Source organism: Pseudopodoces humilis, chromosome 31 (genome assembly GCF_049639895.1).
Source record: "Pseudopodoces humilis isolate 2021_Gansu_Grassland_sample_001 chromosome 31, ASM4963989v1, whole genome shotgun sequence".
Classification (NCBI taxonomy): Eukaryota; Metazoa; Chordata; class Aves; order Passeriformes; family Paridae; genus Pseudopodoces; species Pseudopodoces humilis.
In genome coordinates this window covers 2,687,124-2,708,505 of record NC_142230.1, presented here as the reverse complement: position 1 = coordinate 2,708,505, position 21,382 = coordinate 2,687,124, and the positions used below count along the sequence as shown (strand labels likewise).

At 62.7% G+C, this 21,382-nt stretch overlaps 1 protein-coding gene across 2 annotated transcripts; it reads right to left on the bottom strand.

Annotated features, from left to right (window-relative positions):
* Positions 1–75: 75 nt before the first annotated feature.
* Positions 76–21,223, bottom strand: CADM3 (cell adhesion molecule 3). 2 transcript variants are annotated; one of them, XM_014260874.2, is made up of 10 exons: positions 21,081–21,223; positions 10,320–10,460; positions 10,035–10,187; positions 9,776–9,913; positions 9,443–9,613; positions 8,364–8,454; positions 7,939–8,108; positions 5,669–5,791; positions 4,849–4,974; positions 76–3,318 (listed from the first exon to the last, which is right to left on the bottom strand). In XM_014260874.2, exons 1-10 carry the CDS (start codon positions 21,154–21,156, stop codon positions 3,200–3,202), a joined length of 1,308 nt encoding a protein of 435 aa, XP_014116349.1. In that variant the 5' UTR covers positions 21,157–21,223; the 3' UTR covers positions 76–3,199. The 2 variants fall into 2 exon arrangements, with proteins under 2 accessions (XP_014116349.1, XP_005532316.1); XM_005532259.3 differs by lacking the exon at positions 5,669–5,791.
* Between the last annotated feature and the right edge of the window lie 159 nt (positions 21,224–21,382).

Sequence of the window (21,382 nt, the reverse complement as noted above, 5' to 3'; positions counted from 1 at the left end):
TGTCTCCCAGGCTCACCCTGTCCCCTGACCCACATTCCAACCCCCCAGCCCCAGAGGCAGAGAGAGGCAGGCAGGTAACGTGTGTAATCCAGATATATTTATAGGATTATTTTCCGAGATTAGCACAGGATATTAGAAAGGTTATAAAGTCACATCGACGGTCGTTGGCTCCCTTTATGTACAGACAAAAACACAGCACAACAACACAGCCCAGCCTCTGCCCCCCGGCCTCTCCAGAGCTCCCCAAAATATGGCTTTCGTGTCTATTGAGAGTTCAGTGCCGGCCGGGAAGCGGCCGCAGCCTCCCAGGGCCCGGCTGCCACCGGGGCTCCCCAGTCCTCCCGGGATCCTCCTCGCCCACTTCGGATTCTCCCGGCCCAACCCCGTGGGTGGACGTGGGGCCACCAACGAGGACCCCCTCAGGACGGGGGTGGTGGCCTTGGGCTCTCCCAGACACGGTGACACGCTCTCGGTGTCACGCCCTCACCCGTGGCACCTCCTGTAGCCACGACACGGTGTCACCAACCCCCGCCAAGGGGACAAGGCCAGGGGTCACACCCCACCCTGTCACCCCCACATCACCTGGACGCCCCCAGGCCAGCCAGAACCTGCTCGTGTGCCCACCTGTGACACGGGGTGTGTGTGTCACCTCCACACGGTGACCCCAAAAGGGCCTTTCCCACCGCGCCCCGCCCCAGACGGGGCCACCAGGGACTCGCTCTCGCCCGGTGGCTCCTCCATCGTGACGTGGAGTGTCCCAGTCACAGCTTCCACCTGGAATCCTCCCGAGTCGGGAGGGTCCCTGTCACCCCCGGCCTGTCCCTGTTCACACCGCTGTGACCTGGTGTTCCTGTCACCCCCGGCTGTGACACCAATCTCCTCCGCTGCTCCCACCTCCACCAAACCCTTTGGCTCCTGCTGGCACAAGTGGCCTCAGATGGTACTCTGACCCCTCCCAGCCTCTCTCTGTGACCTCAGCAGGTCCCCAGGTCCCACCAGGTGATACCAGGCCCGTCCTCCACGGGTCCCTGCCTGTGCCCGCTGCTCCCCGGGCTGTCCTGCCACACCCCACACCACGTGGCACCTCAAAACCACCAAAACCGAGCTCAAAAACACCAAATCCAGGCTGTTCTCCCTGGCCCCGGCCCTTGGAGCAGCTCTGGAGTAGTGGAACCGAGGAGAAACTGAATTCCAAGAGGGAAAACCCTCCCCGTCCCTGTCAGCTCCCACCTTCCTGCCCCACTTACCCCACTCCCCTCGCAGCTCCTGGTGCTGGGGCTCTGCCTGGGATCCCTCCAGCCCCCAAGGGGATGGAATTGTACTCGAGAACACATCTGGCTGTTTTTATTTGCAGGAATGACTCGGTTGTGGGGACCTCGCTGACAGCCTTGGCACGCCAGGATTCATCCCCCAGCCCCAGCTCAGAGCTGCCCTGGGGGCTCCAGGCCCGGGTCCCCCACTCCAAGGGGTGGGAATGGAGGAAAAACACCCCAAGAACGGCTGTACCCAGCAGAGGAAACCTCAAAGGCTCCGTGTCCTGCTGCCTCCCAGTGCCAGCAGCGCTCCTGACACGCGGCTGAGCCACGGGAGCCTGGTGACATCCACGGTGTCCCCAACGTCCATCCCTGGCTCCCACCTGAGCTGGGCCCCCTGTGCTCACCTCACTCCCCACAGGTGACCCAGTGCCAGGTGCTGGCAGGGTTCAGGGGAGGTGACACCTCCAGACCCGTGGAAGAGGTGGTAAAATTCTTCCTGCACCTCCCAGGTGAGGTTTCCCACCCTGAGGACTTTCATTCCTTCCTGAAGGGACCCCTGGTCCTCCAGACCACCCCAAATCCATGGGGTGACCTCCCAGGTGAGGTTCCTCCCCTTCCCAAAGGGCTCCCCTCCTCCAGACCACCCCAAATCCACGGGGGGTGCCCACCCAAGGGCAGCTCCTGCAACATCCCTGGTGTCCAGAGCGGGATGTGGGATCCCAGGAAATCTCATCCCAAGGCTGGGGGTGTCCTGACGATGCCGTGGGGGGCAGCCCCTGCCTGGGGGGGCCAAGCTGGGGCTGTGCTGGAGAGGTTGGAAAAGGTGTTTGGTTTTGTTCTGGAAGTGATGGTGAAAGAGGCAGGAGGAAGGGCAAGGAGGAAGGATGAGCCAACCTCCCCCCAAGCCTCTGTGGGGATCCCTGAACTCCCCAGATCCCAAATCCGGTTGTTTTGGCCGCTGTTGGTTGGGGCTCTCAGAGCCAAGAGGAAAATCAGCCCTTTCCAAGCTCATCCCTGCCCTGGGAAGGGGGGCAGAAAGACCCCAGCCCTGCTCTGGGGGGGTCCCAAGGAAGCAGCCCCAGCCCCAGGGGCACTGCCTCCTGCACTGAACATCTCAATAGATGGTTAAAATTGGAATTTCCAATCAGAAAATTTAGGAAAAATAAAAAAATCAGGGTCTTTTCCTCTGGATTTGACCCCCCAAAATAAACGTCAGCCCTCCCCCCTCCCACTGGGGTGGGACCAGGGAGCTGTGGGGGCTCCCGGTCTTCTCCAGGGGTCCCACCCTGGACTTTCACCCCCTTTCACACACTGACTGCACGAGGACAGCTCTGCTCCCGCATGGACACTGCTCCACAAGAACCACCAAGGATAAAATCGGGGCAGGGTCTCGCTCCGCTCCCAGCTGGAGCCACCCCCAGCACCGGGGGGGTGACAACGGGGACACCCAAGGTCCCAAACTTGCCCCGGGAGCCCGGAGCTGATTTTATCCTTGGATATCAAAGAAACCAAAACGGAGAGAAACAAAGGGAAGAGCTACATCGACCCCAGCCCAACACCCCAACCAAGGGCCCGAAGCAAAGAGCAGCCACGAAACCAAAGCAAAAAGGTCCAAAGGAAGAAGGAAGAAGTCGCTCACTCACGGGTTGGTCTGTGGGTTCGGGGCGTGGGGATGGAGGTGCAAGCAAGCAAACGGGGCCGGGGCTCTCGCTGTCGGAGTGAACGATTTGTACAAGTTCAAGAAGCGTCGGCAGCGCTTCGAGGCCGGTGGCTCTCCCTGCTCTCTGTCCCGCCATCCCTCTGTCCGTCCGTCCGCCCGTGCCGGGCGCCAGAGAAAATCTGTTGGGTTTTGTGGGGTTTGTGGTCTGGTTGCCGTTGCCATCGGGGTTCTCTTGGCTCCATTTCTCTTTCTCTCTCTCTCTCTCTCTCTCTCTCTGACCCCTTTAGATGAAATATTCCTTCTTGTCGTCGCCGCCGGCCTGGCCGCCCTCGGCGTTGATGATGGCGGTGTCGGCATCCGGAGCGTCGTCCGAGCCCTTGGCCTCGTGGGTCAGGTACGTGCCTGGAGGGGGGGACAGGGCTGGGGGTCACGGGGGGCTCTGCCAGAGCCCCCTCCCACACTAACAGGGGGAGGTGGGGCTGCCTGGAGGGCTCCACTGGGCTTGGCTGCAATGGAAAAGTCATTTTTATATTGTCACGTCATTCGATGGGATGGGATCCATGGGACGGGATGGGATGGGATGGGATTGATGGGATGGGATGGGATCCATGGGATGGGATCCATGGGATGGGATCCATGGGATCGATGGGATGGATGGGATGGGATGGGGATGGGGATGGGGATGGGGATGGGGATGGGGATGGGGATGGGGATGGGGAGGGGGATGGGGATGGGGATGGGGATGGGGATGGGATGGGGATGGGGATGGGGATGGGGATGGGGATGGGGATGGGGATGGGGATGGGGAGGGGGATGGGGATGGGGATGGGGATGGGGATGGGATGGGGATGGGATGGGGATGGGGATGGGGATGGGGATGGGGATGGGGATGGGGATGGGGATGGGCATGGGGATGGGATGGGGATGGGGATGGGGATGGGGATGGGGATGGGGATGGATGGGATGGGATGGGGATGGGGATGGGGATGGGGATGGGATGGGGATGGGGTGGGATGGGATGGGATGGGATGGGATGGGATGGGATGGGATGGGATGGGATGGGATGGGATGGGGTGGGGTGGGGTGGGGTGGGGTGGGGTCCATGGGGTGGGGTGGGGTGGGGTGGGGTGGGGACACACCTGCGCTGGTATGGGATGGGATGGAATGGGATGGGATGGGATGGGGTGGGGTGGGGTGGGGTAGGGTGGGGTAGGGTGGGGTAGGGACACACCTGCGCTGGAATGGGATGGGATGGGATCCATGGGGTGGGATGGGACCCATGGGGTGGGATGGGATCCATGGGATCCATGGGATGGGATGGGATCCATGGGATGAGATCCATGGGGTGGGATGGGATCCATGGGGTGGGATGGGATCCATGGGATCCATGGGATGCAGACTCACTGGGGGTGCTCCAGGCTTTTGCAGCAGTGTCCACTTGCAGAGTGACCACTGCCCATCAGGATCCTGCCTGCCCACCCACCCCTCCTGGAAAAGCAGGGGGTCCGGCTGCCCCCGGAGCAGGGTGGGGGGCTCTACTCACACATCAGCACAGGGGGTGGCCGATGGCGGGGTGGCACCGTGTCCCCAGGGCCTGGGCACAAACCTGCTGGGCATGAAAAGGGCAGGAGGAGGGAAAGGAGGAGGAGGAAGGAGCAGCAGGAAGAGGGAGGAGGTGGAGATGGGGACAGGGATGGTGGGTGTGGAGCAGAGCTGGAGAAGCGAGGTGGGAGCTGCCTCCCTCTGGTGCTGCCCAGCTCCACCGGGACATTCCTGACATTCCGCTGCCACAGGCAGGACCCCAGACCCAGGGGGGCTCCGCTGGCTCCTCCCAGGACTCAGGAAGAGCTGCAGGACCAGGAGCTGCCCCAGAGACACAGCCCCGAGCCCCCCGAGGGGTCCTGGTGCCCCCTGCAGCCCCCCAGGCCGTACCTTTGTGCCTGATCAGGTAATGTCCCAGCACGATGAGGAGGCTGAGCAGCAGGAAGACGATGACAGCCACCACCCCGCCGATCATCGCGTGGTAGGTGCTGGAGGTCGAGGGCACCGGGCTGGCGTCTGCCCAAGGCCGGGGGAGAGAAAAGAGAGCAGGAGCTGAGACCCTGCAGGGGAGCAGAGGCTGCTGCTCCCCCCAGGGGCTCCATCCTGTGCCAGCAGCTCCATCCTGCCGTGGATCCTGGCAGCGAGAACGGGGAAGGCAGCGGGGGAAGCAAAGGGAAAATGCCATCCTCCACAGTGGGGTTTTGGCCCCAAAAAGGGGGGATGAGCAGGCGTGGGTGGGAGGTGACATGCAGGCTGGCTGCACCCCCCCGAGGGGTGATGGCACCCCAAGGACAGCAGGACCCCAAAGCTGGTCCCAAGTCAGCCACGTCCTGTCCTGGATCCGTGCTGGAATCTTTGGGCACAGCGATAAATCCTCCTCCCGCTGTGCTCGGGGTGAGGACAGAGCCACATTTGGGAAGGACGGGGTTGGGGGGACACAGGGGAGGCAGCAGGACAGAGGGACAACACGTGACACGGACACACAGGACAAGGGGCAGCTCGGGGAGCTGCTGCCACAGCCCGCCGGGAACAGCCCGGGGCTCCTCCTGGAAATTCCAAAATCCACACACACCGAGGGACCAGAGCCGGGCTGGGCACCTGGCAGGGCTGTCCCCAGGCCAGGGCTGGGCCACCGTCCTCCTGTGGAGCTTCTCCGGCCGGGCTGGGGAGCAGCGGGTCCACAAAGAGACAGAAAAGGAGCTTACGGTACCTTGGATGAGAGCTGGAGTGAAGGATGGAGCGGAGGCCATGGAAGCATGAGAGATGGGCTGGGAAGGGCCTGGCGGAGGGGCTGGAGTGGAGTGAACGTGTGGGGTGGGGAGCTGGGGAAGATCTGGGGAGGACAACAAAAACACAGGACACCAATCAACGCTGGGAAGGGGCAGCGAGGTGACAGAGCCCGGCGGGGGGGACTCTGGGTCCATCCGTGACCCCACGGGTCCCACTCTGCTTCTGCCACCAGCCTTTGGGACACTGTGACCACGTTCCCCCGTCTCCTGTCCTGCCAGAGCCTGGTTACCCCCTGAGGGACGCTGGGGCTGCACAGCAGGGAGGTGCCACCCACCACGAGGTGCCACCTACGCGGCCTTGGGGACCACAGGGTCCCTGGGTGCTGGGCAGGGGTGGCACCAAGGTGGGCAGGCTGGAGAGCTCAGCTGGGCACGGAGGTGGCTCTCGGGGCCTGAGACACCAGAGGCTTTAGGGATGGAAGTGGGAATTCCACAAGCCTGGATCCGGAACTCGCCTGCTGTGACAGGGGTGGTGACACCAGGTGGGAGAGGGACAGCGGCTGCCACCTCTCGTGGGATGAGCTCCTGGATGGGTGCAGAGAGCTCTGAGCGCTCACAGAGGGGACAGGGGGACACACAAAGGTGACACAGGAGTGACAGGGCTGGGCATTTGGGGGCTCACTCAGGGCAGGCTGAGGGAGGGGACACAGAGGACAAAGTGCCACTGCTGCCATGCGCTGCAGGGACGGACACTGAGTGCCCCAGAGGGAGGGAGAGGAGCTGGGAAAGGGAAGAGCCGGAGCACTGGAACAGGGAAAGTCCAAGCCTGGCAGAGACAGAGGGAGAGAAGTTGGGAGCAGAGCGGGAACAGCCCGAATCCAAGGAAAAATCACAGGGAAATGGGATCACATTGTGTGGGGAAGGGCTGGGAAGGGCACTGGGAGCTGGGATGGCAGCAAGGGGTGGGCAAGGCAGTGCCACACAGCACACACAGCCTGTCCCAGGTGTGACATGGGGACACACACAGCCTGTCCCAGCTGTGACATGGGGACATGGGGACACACACAGCCTGTCCCAGGTGTGACATGGGGACATGGGGACACACACAGCCTGTCCCAGGTGTGACATGGGGACATGGGGACACACACAGCCTGTCCCAGGTGTGACACAGGGACATGGGGACACACACAGCCTGTCCCAGGTGTGACACAGGGACATGGGGACACACACAGCCTGTCCCAGGTGTGACACAGGGACATGGGGACACACACAGCCTGTCCCAGGTGTGACACGGGGACATGGGGACACACACAGCCTGTCCCAGGTGTGACACGGGGACATGGGGACACACACAGCCTGTCCCAGCTGTGACATGGGGACACACACAGCCTGTCCCAGCTGTGACATGGGGACACACACACAGCCTGTCCCAGTGGGGACATGGGGACATGGGGACACACACACAGCCTGTCCCAGGTGTGACACGGGGACATGGGGACACACACAGCCTGTCCCGGGTGTGACACGGGGACATGGGGACACACACAGCCTGTCCCGGGTGTGACACGGGGACATGGGGACACACACAGCCTGTCCCAGGTGTGACACGGGGACATGGGGACACACACAGCCTGTCCCAGCTGTGACATGGGGACACACACAGCCTGTCCCAGCTGTGACATGGGGACACACACACAGCCTGTCCCAGTGGGGACATGGGGACATGGGGACACACACACAGCCTGTCCCAGGTGTGACATGGGGACACACACAGCCTGTCCCGGGTGTGACACAGGGACATGGGGACACACACAGCCTGTCCCAGGTGTGACACGGGGACACACACAGCCTGTCCCAGGTGTGACACGGGGACATGGGGACACACACAGCCTGTCCCAGGTGTGACATGGGGACATGGGGACACACACAGCCTGTCCCAGGTGTGACACGGGGACATGGGGACACACACAGCCTGTCCCAGTGGGGACATGGGGACACACACAGCCTGTCCCAGTGGGGACATGGGGACACACAGCCCTGTCCCAGGTGTGACACGGGGACACGGGGACATGGGGACAAGCAGAGCACAGTCAGGGCAGCCCAGGCCACAGCACCACGTGGGGAGCAGCAGGAGCTGCCCCTCCCCAGCCAAGGACGATCCCAGGGGTGCCACGGTGACACTTTTGGGGCACAGGGGATGCAGTGACCCCCCTGTCCCTTCCCCAGGACACTCCAGCCACGCCACACTCACCACTGACGTCCAGGTTGTACTTGGCCACCACGCTGCCCATGGAGCTGGTGGCCGTGCACACGTAGGTGCCACTGTCACTCTTGTTGAGGAACGGGAAGATGAGGACGCTCTCGGAGCTGAGCTGCAGGGGAGCATCGCTGCCCTCCTTCTCCCAGAGGAATTCCTGTGGGCTGAGGAACGGGGTGGGGATCAGCAGCCTGGAATCCCCCGGGACACACGGGGGGGAAATGTTTTGTTCAGGGATGAGCCAGGATGGAGCTGCTGCTCCGGGAGAGGACGGGAGGCTGTGCTCACTCTCATGGAATGCCCGGCAGGGACACCCCAAACCCAGCCCAGCTCTGGGGGGGCTCGCTGAGGGAGCCTGGCAGAGGGAGGGGAGGTTGGCCAAGGCCTGAGGAGGAGGAGGGAGGTGAGGAAGGCCTTACATGGGGTTGCCCTGCCCGTCGCACTGCAGCTGCAGCTTCTCCCCCTCCCGCGGGTACTGCGGGTGTGGTTCGATCTTCGCTGTTGGCTTGTCTGGAAAAGGGCAGAGGAACAGCAGGGTGAGTGCCTGGCACCCCAGATCCTGCCCTGGCATTCCAAAACCTGCCTCTGGCACCCCAAATCCTGCCCCTGACATCCCAAAACCCACACCTGGAACCCCAAATCCTGCCCTGGCATCCCAAATCCTGCCCCTGGAACTCCAAATCCTGCCCTGGCATCCCAAATCCTGCCCCTGGCACTCCAAATCCTGCCCTGGCACCCCAAAACCCACACCTGGAACCCCAAATCCTGCCCTGGCATCCCAAATCCTGCCCTGGCATCCAAAAACCTGCCTCTGGCACCCCAAATCCTGCCCCTGACATCCCAAAACCCACACCTGGAACCCCAAATCCTGCCCTGGCATCCCAAATCCTGCCCCTGACATCCCAAAACCCACACCTGGAACCCCAAATCCTGCCCTGGCATCCCAAATCCTGCCCCTGGCACTCCAAATCCTGCCCTGGCATCCCAAATCCTGCCCCTGGAACTCCAAATCCTGCCCTGGCATCCAAAAACCTGCCTCTGGCACCCCAAATCCTGCCCCTGGAACCCCAAAAGCTATACCTGGAACCCCAAATCCTGCCCCTAGCATTCCAAATCCTGCCCCACGACCCCAAAACCTGCCCCTGGCACCCCAAATCCCGCCTCTGGGCCAGTTCTGGGTGTGCAGGGCAGAGGGGTGACAGCACCCAGAGGTGGCATCAGCACTGGGGGGTGTTCCCAAGCCGCTCACCCCATCAGCACCACAGGGAACAGGCAGGGAAAGGGCAGTGGGGACAGGATGAGGGACGTGGTGCAGGCAGGGAGCAGGGACGAGTCTCTGGGAGATGGGGACAAGCAGGATGTAGGGACAGCAGTGGGGAGCTGAGGGAAGCGTTGCCATGGCCCAGGTGTGACAGGACCACGATGGCTGCGTGTCCCTGAACACCTCAGCTGTGGGATCTGCTGAACCTCCACCCCCACAAACGTCCCCACCACGTACAGTGGACCTGCAGCTTCTGCGTGGTTGACCTCTCCGAGTTCTGCAGGGACTCGTGGTCCACCGTGCAGGTGACCTCGACCTCGTTGTCCTCCTTGGTGACACGGAACTCCACCCTGCTGGTCACTGTGAAGGTCTTGCCGTTGGGGTCCTCCACCACCTCTGTGCCCGAGTCTGTGGGGACAGGGGACAGCCACAGCTCAGGGACAGACCCCAGCAGAGGCACGAGGCCGATGTCACCCGGAGCAGGGGACACACGGTCCCTGTCCCACAGCACAGGGTACTGTCCTCCTGGTGTCCCCAAGCTGTCCCAGCCCCCAGGACAGGGCCACCCACCCTTGAGCTCCCTGTTGCCCTTCCTCCAGCGCAGCTGTGCCGCGGGTTTGCTGCCGGAGGAGCGGCAGATGAGCCGGGCCACCTTCTCCTCATCGATGGGCTGCTCGTGGCCGAAGATCTGGGGCTTCTGGGGGATCCCTGAGGAGGAGAAGGAGACAAAAAACCCACAAATGCGTGAGCTGGGTGTGCACACCACAGCGTGAGGCGATGGGATCTGGGAGCTGCTGAGGGCATGGGTGGCAGGGGGACTGTCCCTCACCCAGCACGGTGACCAGGGCCTTGGCCGTCCTCACGGGCATGGTGAAGATGGAGCAGGTGTACTCGCCCTCGTCGGCCAGCACCACGTCGCTGATGCTGATGGTCAGCTCGTTGGGGGTGGATCTCTCCAGCTGGATCCTGTTATCCCGCAGGGCTGAGGGAGAAGGGACAACGGGCTCGGTGCCACCACCCCCTGCGCTGGCTGGTGGCAGCGGGAGGGGATGTCCCCCTCGCTGTCCCCTCGTGGCTCCATCCTCGCTCCCAGCTCCAGCTCTGGGGTTTTTACCTCGTTTTTCCCCGAAGTACAGGGTCTGCTGGGCAGGGTTGGACCACTGGAGTGAGGAATCATCGGGATCCTCCACCTGGCACTTGAGCACCACCGTGCCCCCGGCCACCACGGTCTCGTCCGACGTCGTGGGCTGGCTCTCTGCAGGTGGAGAGGGGGAATTAGGGGGGTCCTGGGTGCCACCTCCCCCCAGAGCATCCCCAAAAGCCACCTGAGCACGGCTCTGTGTGTGTCCCTGTCCCCCAGCAAGGACAGGGGATTTTTCCCTGTGATCCCATTCCCCAGCAGGGATGGGGGATTTTTCCCTGTGATCCCATTCCCCAGCAGGGATGGGGGATTTTTCCCTGTGATCCCATTCCCCAGCAGGGATGGGGGATTTTTCCCTGTGATCCCATTCCCCAGCAGGGATGGGGGATTTTTCCCTGTGATCCCATTCCCCAGCAGGGATGGGAGATTTTTCCCTGTGATCCCATTCCCCAGCAAGGACAGGGGATTTTTCCCTGTGATCCCATTCCCCAGCAGGGACAGGGGATTTTTCCCTGTGATCCCATTCCCCAGCAGGGATGGGGGATTTTTCCCTGTGATCCCATTCCCCAGCAGGGACAGGGGATTTTTCCCTGTGATCCCATTCCCCAGCAGGGACAGGGGATTTTTCCCTGTGATCCCATTCCCCAGCAGAGATGGGAGATTTTTCCCTGTGATCCCATTCCCCAGCAGGGAATCAGGCTGGGATCAGTCCTGCTGCCCCACCTGCAGCCCCCACGGGGACAGGGGACGCTGCTGTCCCCACGGCAGCTCACAGGGACACGAGCAGGGGGATCCAGGATGGAGCAGGAGAGCCTGAAGACACCCACAGAGGTACAGAGCCCTGCCCCACAGCCCTGGGGCTCCGTGCCAGCACACTGGGATGCTCCAAAGGCGCACCCAGCCCAGGCAGTGCCACCAGTGCCCCATTCCCGGGGTCACTCCTCCGTGTCCCTCCCCAGGCCGTGTTCCCTCAGCTCCTCCTTCCCCTCCTTCGGGCTCCTGGAGGAGCAGGACAGCGCAAGGGCAGGGAAGAGCAGCTCCAGGATCAGATAACCCCCCACTGTCCCAAGGACAGCTATTTCTGGGAAGCTGCCGTGCCAGGGACAAGGGGGACGTGGCACAATCCCCAGGCCCAGCGAATGGAGAGGGAGGAACAGGAAGAGGGCTGGAAGCACCTGAATTTCCTCATTTTCCACACAGAAGGTGAAGGGAAATTCGTCCTTTTGCTCCCATCACAAACTCCTCAAAGGAAGAAGGAATTTTTGGGAAGGAAATCCCTGCTGTGAGGGTGGGCAGGCCCTGGCACAGCTGCCCAGAGCAGCTGGGGCTGCCCCTGGATCCCTGGAAGTGCCCAAGGCCAGGCTGGACAGGGCTTGGAGCAGCCTGGGACAGTGAGAGGGGTGGAATGGGATGAGCTTTAGTTCCCTTCCAACCCAAACCATTCCATGAGTCCCTCCCTGGCCAGGACTTCCAGAGAAACCTCAAACTGGGATTAAAAACATTCCCGGTGTAAAGACCCTTCATCCCCAGGAACCTCCCCATCACCAGCGCTCAGGTTCATCCTCACTGGCCAAGTTTTCCCTGCTCTTTTCTCTTCCCTGACTCGTCCCCTGCTCTCTCCAGGCCCTGGCACGGCGGGAGCTGAGCAGGGACCCCCGGGACCCCCACACTGGGGATGGCACAGGATGAGCAGGACCCCAGCAGTGCCAGGGGACACGTCCCTGTCACATCCCTGCTCCACCCTGGGAATCCCTCCCTGGGAATCCATCCCTGGGAATCCACCCCTGGGAATCCCCCCTTGGGAATCCATCCCTGGAATCCCTCCCTGGGAATCCATCCCTGGGAATCCCCCCCTTGGGAATCCCCCCCTGGGAATCCACCCCTTGGGAATCCATCCCTGGGAATCCACCCCTGGAATCCCTCCCTGGGAATCCACCCCTGGGAATCCATCCCTCTGCTTGTTTTAATTTGGTTAACGAGCCTTTGTCCTGCCACACCGTAATTAGGGGATTAGGCCTTTCCAAGCCGCTGTTGTCCAAACTCCAGCTGGGATGCTGAGGACGAGGGTCTGGCACCCAGGCAATTAACACAATTACCACCCTGCCCCGGGCCTGGCCTCATTAAGGAATTACTGTGGGGAGAGGTTAAACACATGGAAGATGCCATCCCCGCCCTGGGGGACACCATGGGGACACCCCAGAGGGGACATTCCCCCATCCCAGGCTGTGCTGTCCTGGGTGGGGGGCACAGCCCCCGAGAGCCCCCCTTGGATCCCTGGGGGGCTCCATCTGGAGCAGATGGGAATGGCCAGGATTTACCCAAACCCCGCAGCTGGAACCTGCTGGAAGTGACAGAACAGGGGCAGAGCCAGGGGAGGAGGGGGCACAGCACCCCCAGAGCAGCAGGACCCACCCCGGGGGTCTTCCCCTCCTCCCATGGGGTCTCTCTGGGCACAAGCTGCCCTGCCAGCGTTTGGATGGAGGCTCACAAAAGCCAGAAGAATTCCAGAATGGTTTGGGCTGCAAAAGGACATCAGTTCCAAGCCCCTTCCACAGGCAGGGACCCCTTCCACCATCCCAGGCTGCTCCAAGCCACGTCCAGCCTGGCCTTGGATGCTTGCAGGGATCCAGGGACAAGCTCAGGCTCCCCAAAACCACCCCAAAAATCTCTGCTGAGCTCTGTGTGGGGCCCAGAGCTGCTGCCCGTGTTTGCTGGTGCGGCGGAAGCGCTCCAGAAAAATCAATATTTCATTAATTAGAGCCGTGCACTTTTGCGGAGGGGCTGCATTCATATTTATGAGGGGGGAAAAATGATGTGGGAAAATGATGTAGAAAAACGATGTCGACATCTCTGCCGCTCCTGGAGCCCGGCATTAGTGTCCCCATCCAGCAGTGACTGTCCCCACAGCCCTGAGCCTCCAGCCCCAGGATGCTCCCACAAGGAAAAATTGCTCCTCTGCATCCCAGGAATTCTGTAACACAACCATGGTGCAGCTTCACCAAGAGGATCCTCAGGGAAGCAGGGAGAGAGGCCTGGGAAGAACCCAGCAGCTGTAGGGGGGCGAGACTGGAGCTGCAGGATCCTCTCCAAGGAATGTCCACCCCATCCCAGCTTTTTTTCCAGGCTGTGAAAGCATCTTTGTGGCAGAAATAACCCCAGGGAAAACCACCCACTGCTCCAAGCCCTCCAACGCCTCTGGTTCACAGTCACATCCTAAAAATGTTTCTCATTTCCCTCCTTCTTTCCCAAAAAAACCCATCTCTTATTTCCCTCCTTCTTTCTCAGAAAAACACTTCTCATTTCCCTCCTTTTTTCTCAAAAAATCTCCCTCCTTCTTTCCCAAAAACCCCATTCTCATTTCCCTCCTTCTTTCCTATTTACTCTGGGTTCAGCATCACAAAGATCCAATTCATTCCCGTGGGCACAGATGTTTTCCAAGGAGCCTTATCCTCCTCTCCAAGGACTTTGTGTTCCAGCAGTTCCCTCCACAGCTCCATCCCCAGCCCTGGGCATCTTTCCTGCGGGGATCCATGCGGGAATCAGCCCTGGCAGGGCGGGAATTTTGAACTCGCGGCTCAGGAAGGCTCAGACATCTGCTGTGCACATCCCTCGCAGGCTGATTTTAGCAGGGTGTGAATCCACAGTCTGGAATACCCAGAGCCCAAATTCCAGGCAGCTGAGTCGCTCCAGATTTCCCAGGAGAGGGAAACCTGCTCCTGTTTGGGTGCATCTGCTCCCTTCCACCTCGGATCCGGCGTCAGCGGTGCTGTGACGGTGCCAGGACACATCCCATCCCTCTGGGAGCTGCCAGGTGCCTCCTGCAACTCCAGGGCTGGCTCCTTCCTCGATCTGGTGGCATCCAGATGTCCCTTGTGGTCACACAGGCTGTCCACACCGTCCCCAGGAGACAGATCCAGGCAGGGAGCAGGTGGAGGCCAGGCTGGAGCAGGCTCAGAGGGATCCAGGCTGATCCAGGACAGGGCTCCAGGAGGGGACATCCCTGTGTGGTGTCACCTGGCTGTGCTCTGGGTCCAGCCAGGATGCAGCAGCTGCGCAATCCAGGGTGTTCCTGCTTTCCTCACAGGGATAAATCCATCTGGTAACTCCTAAAGTTCCTTCTGGCAGCTCCCACCTCTGCACCTGCAGCCCCCAGAGCCGCTCCCTCCGAGCTGTCCCTGGCACAGGGTGAAGGGTTTGATCCCAGGGTGACAGGGACTGTCACAGGAATACAAATGACGTTCCCTGAACGTGGGAAGCAGCTCCCAGCTCAGCTCTGCCATGGGATGCTGGGACACAGCTCCAGAGCTCCCTGGGAGATCCAGAGGTTCACGAGGAATGCGGGATGGGATCTCACTCCTTGTGGGGGAATTGGTGACTCCAGGGGCTTCACATGAAACCCCCTCACCCCAAACCCCAAATTCCAGAGGATTTCTCTGTAAATGAGTGTTCTTGGGAAGGGGCACAGCAAGAGGATGCAGCTTCTCATCACCTCCTGCTCCGAACCCTGGGGTCTCCCAAGGCATGGGGATGGTCCCCAGCAGCTCCCAGGTGCAGGATCCTGTCTGAGGGGCACTGACACGACTCCAGACACCTCTGAAACTGCGTCTGTGACCAGAGGGACACTGTCACCTCCTGCCAGACCTGCCAGGGGACAGCCAGGAGCTGCTGGTGACACCTGCCCAGGGTTCAGCAGCAGAGACACAGCCAGCAATTGGCATCCATCAGCTGCTCCAGGGAGGCTGATTCCAAGTGCTCTGGGACCACAGGATGCTCCTCTCCTCCTTCTCCTCCTCCAGCCCTGGCTGGACGCTCCCGGAGCTGACATTCCCAGTGTGGCTCCGGCTCCATCCTCGCTGGGCAGGGCTGGGACGCAGCTTCTCCTCTCCTCCTCCTCCTCTTCCTCCCTAATCCCCACAGCCTGGGCCCCCCCCCACAGCCCTCCCAGCACCCCCAGGCCCAGAGGAGAGCTGGGATGGGATCAGGGAGCTGGAGAACCCCCTGGATGGCTCCACTCAGCTCCATTTGCACGTTCACACCAGGCTGGTGCCCTCTTCACTCAGGAAAAGGCAGTGGCACCCTCAGGAGATCCCAGGACAGCAGGATCACCTCCTTCCAAGGCCATCCCACGGCTCAGAGGATCTCCTGCCACCCCACCAAGGCTCAGAGCTGCAGCAGAAGAGCCAAGACCCAGCTGGTCACACCCTGAGTGCTGGGAGGAAAACCCTCCCTATTCTGGGCCACCACAAATCCCCCAAACACCCTGACAGCCTGTCACAGCTCCCTGGGGGCTCCCAAAAGGAGAGAATTCCCCCAAGAGCCTGGGGCACAGGGCAGGGTGACCCCTGTGGCAGCAGCCTCCCCCAGTGTGACAGCCAACAGCTGAGAACTCCTTTTTTTTTGAGTGGGTTTTTTAGCTCCTACCCTAAGGCCAATCTCCAACATGACTGTTGCCAAGGGAACGAGCTCCGTGCTTTGACAGTTCTGTTTTAAGGATCTCCCTGCCCAGCGAGGTGTCTCAGCCCAGTTGGATGCCCTGGCACGAGGTTTGGTGGCTCTGCAGCCACCCCGGCACAGGCGGCAGAGCCGTGTCCCGAGGAACTGTCACTCCCCACTGCCCGAGGATTAACCACACCGTGTTGTGTAAGAGGATATTTATAACAGAACTGAGGGATGGGGAAGCCCTGGCAGCTCTGCTCCTCTCCTGGGGGACAGCACAACCAACGCCTCCTCCTGACCTCCCGAAAATAGAATCATGGAATAGCCAGAGTGGGAAGGAACACACAAGGATCACGGAGTCCAACTCCTGGCCCTGCACAGGACACCCCAACAATCCCAGCCTCTGCCTGGGAGCCTTGTCCAAAGGCTCCTGGAGCTCCAGCAGCCTTGGGAATGTGGTAATTCCCCTGGTAGCCAACCTAAACCCACCCTAACACAGCTCCAGCCATTCCATCAGGTCCTGGGGCACCGGAGATTCCCCACATCCCAACGGATTCCCAGGAACGTGCTCCGCATCAGCTGTGGCCCAGCGGGTCAGCTCTGCTGCTGCTGCAGTGTTCTGTCCCTTCTGGAGTCCCCAGAACCACCAGGAGACAAGAAAAAAAACCCAGAACCCAAAGTTGGTGAGACTTGGAGAGGCAAAATGGATCGTCCAGGAGTGCCAGGAGGGTGCAGGGGTTCTGAGAGCAGCAGCAGCCGAGGCTGGAGCACCTCGGATCCATCTCCCTGTGGCTTCAGAGCAGGATCCTGATGGCAGCAGGAGGGAGAACAAGGAGCTGACACCAGCACAGACACCCCAAAACACATCCCAGCTCTGGAAACAGCTCCCCAGGGTGTGTGGGGATCCCAGCAAGTCCTGTCTTCTGAGCAGCACCCAGCCCAGGGACCTGCTGCGCTCCCTGCCAGCGGCCACTCGGACCAGCAGTGTCAGAACTCATTTCCCGGGAAATCACAGCAACAGCAGCAGTCTGGGAAAGCTGAGCTTGCCAGCAAACGCCGTTTGAGGTGTTGTAGGCGATGAAAAGCATCTGCAGCTGAAGCAGCGCCTGGAGCATCACCCGAGGATGGGGCAGCTCCCGGGATGCTGCAGGGACACGGGGAGCTCTCAGCTGCGCTGCTCCCCGGCCAAACTCCTGGGAAATGCTGCTGCTGCCAGGTCTGCACCAGCCCTGCCACCCTCCAGCACGTCCAGACACCGCAGAGGCTCCGTGGGAGCCGCAGCATCCAACACCTGCCCGCGGTCCCTGCGCCCTCGGCCGCATCCCGGCGCAGGCGGAGCGTGACGCTGGGCAGGTGACTGGAATGGTTAAACACATTCCCTTTCCACAGCCTCGGCTTCCCCGCCTCCCTCCGCCGTCACCGGCTGCGTTTGGGTTGTCTGGCTTGGTGCTGTTGGCACCAGGGCTGCCCAAACGCAGCACGGAGCGTTCCTGCCTCCAACGCTGCCCTGGCTCCTCGTCCTCCCCCCGGGACAGCCCCGGCTGGGGTGGAAGAGGAGCTCCGGGAGGGGGATGGAGAATCCCAGCCTGTCACAGGTGGGTGGAGGAGCTGTGGCACCAGAGATCGCTCCCACCCCACCATCACCTCCGGATGGAGGCTCTGCTGCTGCCGGTGCCCGGCCAAGAGCAGAGGGGCCAGAACTGGACCAGATGGTTCAAGCTGAGCTGACCCAGTAACTGGGAGGAGGAGGAGGAGCAGATCCATCTGACTGTGGGGGTGTTACGGCGCTGGCAGCACCTTCCAGGGCCCGCAGAGCCACTGAAGAGCCAAAGCAGCAAGGACTGCGCTCAATCTGTGCAGAACCAGCACTGGGGGACCTGCACAGCCACAGCATCGGCCTGGAGAGCAGCTCAGGTGGAGACCAGGCTGGGCAGGGAGTGCCAGGCCAGACTGGCACAGCTGTGCCCAGGAGAACAAGCCCAGCACCACAAGCAGAGCCCACCAAGCTCCCAGCTGGCACTGCCACCAAAACCACCTCATACACATGTCTGCATCCTGCCCCACTCCCTCCGTGTCCTCCTCTCCTGCAGGGATGGGCACGAGACACCCTGGATTGGCATAAAACGAGGTTAGGAACCAAGGCAGGGAAAACAAACAGGAGCAGCTCTGCCGCAGCTCCCTCCATCTGGCTGCGCGGCCGCCGTGCCAGCGCCAGGGTGACTCCCCAGATGTAGCCGCCTCCGATTCCTCCGGCGATTCCAACACCCCTGGAGAGGCGAGAACGTCAGGCAGAGGGAGAAGAGGCAGCATCTTGCAGGCAGGAGACCTCCCAGGCAGGGAATCCTGGGCAAACGGGGCGCTTTTCCCTCTCCAGAGGAGGACGGGTACCCGTCCTCGGGATGCTCAGCTCACGCTCCGGCAGCATTGCCCCGTTCCATTGGGATTTCTCCTCCCGGGCCACCACGCTCCCAGCAAACAGCACAGGCCATGCCAAACCCCACGGCATTGTCAGGACAGCGGCACAATTCCGGTGCCAGCGCATCCCTCACCGTCTGGGCATGCGGCGGGCACCTCCGCAGAGCCTGATCCCAGGCTTTGTCCTAAAATCCGGCCTTGCCTGTTGAGCCTAACGCGTTGTGCCAGACAGCTGAGCGGTGGATTCCGTGCTCTCCAGCCGGCTGCCTGCACAGGGATGCACTGCTCCCTCCCCTCTCCTCCGGCTGAGTGCTGATCCCAGCCCTGGAACAGCTCGTTTCCCCCAGGCAGCTGATCCGAGTCATCCGAAATCAGGCCAAGCAGGTAGTGAGTGATGCAGAGAGGTTGCCCTCCCTCCCTTTCGTGCCTCACCAGGGCTGTCACCGCTTCCTCAGCTCCGGAGCCAAGGGCTGGTGCTGGCACAGGCACTGGGAGCATATGGCAAGCCCTAATGGCACTGGGAACGGGGCTCTTGCACACATTCCTTGGGGAAAAGCACCACGGAAAGCGGCAATCAAAGGTTTCTGTTGCTCCAGACAACGCCGGGCTCCCACCACCCCACTGTGCCCCTGGGCTCTCCCTGCTCCAGCCTCCCACATTCCAGTGCTGCCGTCTCCCTGCAGGACCTGCAGATGTTCCCTGCTCGGAGGCTGGGGATGGCAAAAGCCCTGTGGGAGCCCAGCTGGAAGCTCAGAGCATCTCCCCAGCACAGAGGGAGCTCTGCTGGCCTGGCCAAGCAGACACCTCCAGCAGCTCCAGAGAGTCAAAGCCAACCCGCAGGACAGGGACAGTGCCCTAAACCTGCCTCTCTGCAAAGCCCTCATCTCAGCAGGCTCAGGACACCTCCCGATGTCCTCCAGTGCCCCAGGGAAAAAAACAGCCCCTAAAGTCATCTGGCTTTAGCCCGTGGTGGCCTCCCATGGAATTGTCCAAACAAAAGGGTTACACAACTGCCGAGTGGAATAACCCTGCAGAGAGAGAATGATCCTCACACAAGGACAACCACGCACCAGCCCAAACACCCGAATGTGCCGACAGCAGCACAACGCCAGCCAAGAGCACAGACAGGGCCCTCTTGTGCAGGACCAGTGCTCCCAGTGCCTGGGAGGCTTCCAGGGGTTCCTCCAGACCCTGCCATGGCTGTGGTGGAGCCATCCGCCACGCTGGAGGAATGTTCTCCAAGGAAGAGAGTCCATCCTGCCCCAGGATGGGTGCCAGGGAGGAGATGTCCCCTGAGCCACGCTGGGATGGCACAGGGGCTCCAGGATGAGGCAGCAACCATGAAGATGCAACAACTTCCTTCTGAGCATCTCCCAGCCGTCCATCTCCTCTGCTCCTTGAAGGGTTTTCTGGGCTCTTTTTGTCCAGCTGTGCTGGACCCTGGCACTGGTGGCCAGGGCTGGGCCACAGCAGAGGCCAGTCCAGGAGGAAATCTTGCAGTGTCATCATCCAGGCTGCGTCCTGTCCCAGGACAGCTCCGGGTCACGGCCACCTCCCCTCCTGGGAGCGCTCCCTGGGATGCTCAGCCATCCCCATCCCCACGCTGAGGCTGCCAGGAGGTCCCCACGCCGTGGGGCTGAGGATCACCCACACCCAAGTGACTCTTTTGGGTGCCCGTGGGAGGACCGTGGCCAAAACCAGAACAAATCCCGGGATTCGTGAATGGGAACACAGCCACCAGCCCCCAGAGCCTGTGACAGCAACAGAGATGGGTGCGGGGGAGCCGTGGGGGCTGCGGGCTCAGCCCTTGTCCCCACCGTGCCACGCTCCCACCCGCGCAGCCCTCGGGACCCTCGATCCTGTTCCCAAATCCCCCTCCCTGCTCCTGACGGGCCGCAGGGATGTGGATGGAGACCGGAACCACCGTCAGCACCCCCAGACCACAACACAGCGAGGCCAGCCCAGCCCCTGGGTCCTCCCCACCCAAACACGCGCGGCAGCATCGATTCTGTCACGACAGACGACTCCCGACACAGCAAACGGAGCCGCCAGCAGCCAGACAGGGACGGCGGGTCCGAGCCACCGCCGGTCACCCCGCGGGGACCGCAGCCCCACAGCGTCGGGGGACACGGCGCTGCCACCGGCGAGCCCCGACAGAAATCACACCCGCTCCGCACCTGTCGCGACTGTCGCCGAGGGTGAACCCCCTTTGTCTGGCGAGCCGGGGCTCCGCCGCGCCCCGCGGCCGCCGGATGCCCCGCACATCCCGGCGGGACGGGGAGCGGCCGCCGCTGCCGAGCCCCCCGCCCATCCCGGGGAGGCGGCTCCCACCGGAGGGACCGGCAGGGACCGGGGAGCCGCCCCAGCCACGGCGGGGATGTCACGGCCGCTCCCCCGGGGACTCCGCCCGCCCCTCGGCGGTGTCTGTCCCCGCTCCGCGTGTCACCGCCGGGCCCCGGCACCCTCGCGGCGGGGCGGCCGTGCCGCACCGGGGACCCTCCATCCGCCCCCCCCTCTCCGTGGGCAGCGCCGGGAGGGGCCGAGCGCCGCCGGCGCCGGCCGCCGGGGCCTGTCTGGAACCTACCGCCGCCCCGGCCCCGGCCCCGCCCCGGGCGGTCCGCGGCCACCGGGGGACACGACGGGCAGCACCGGCGCCGCCGTGACCTTGAGCCCCCGCCGGCCGCCCGGGAGCCGCACCCGCAGCCGGCGGCGGGGCGGGCCCCGAGGGCCGGGCGGGGCGGGGCGGGCGGCTCCTGCCTGACCCACATAACGGCCCCGTTCGCGCCGCCGCTCCCCGCACCTGTCGCTCGGTTCCCCGCATCCCCGGCCGTAGCGGCGGGGGGCGCACAGAGAGGCTCGCCCGCTCCCGGCGGCGTCACTCACCGTCGCGGGAGAGGTTTCCCCGAGCGCTGCCGAAGCAGGCGATGAGCAGGAGGATGCCGAGGGCGGGGGGCTGCATGGTGGCGGCGGGAGCCCGCGGGGCCGGCGCGACCGAGCCGCAGCGCGGGCGGCGGGCGCTGCTCCCTCCGCTCTGGAGCCGGCGGTGCGGCAGCGGCGGGGATTAAATAGAGCGCGAGGAAGAGACCATTCGTGCCGGGGGGGGGGGCGGGGGGGCCGCGCCGATGCCGCCCCCCTCGGCCCCCGTGTAAACACGCCCGCTCCGGACGGCGGCCCCCCCCGCGCCC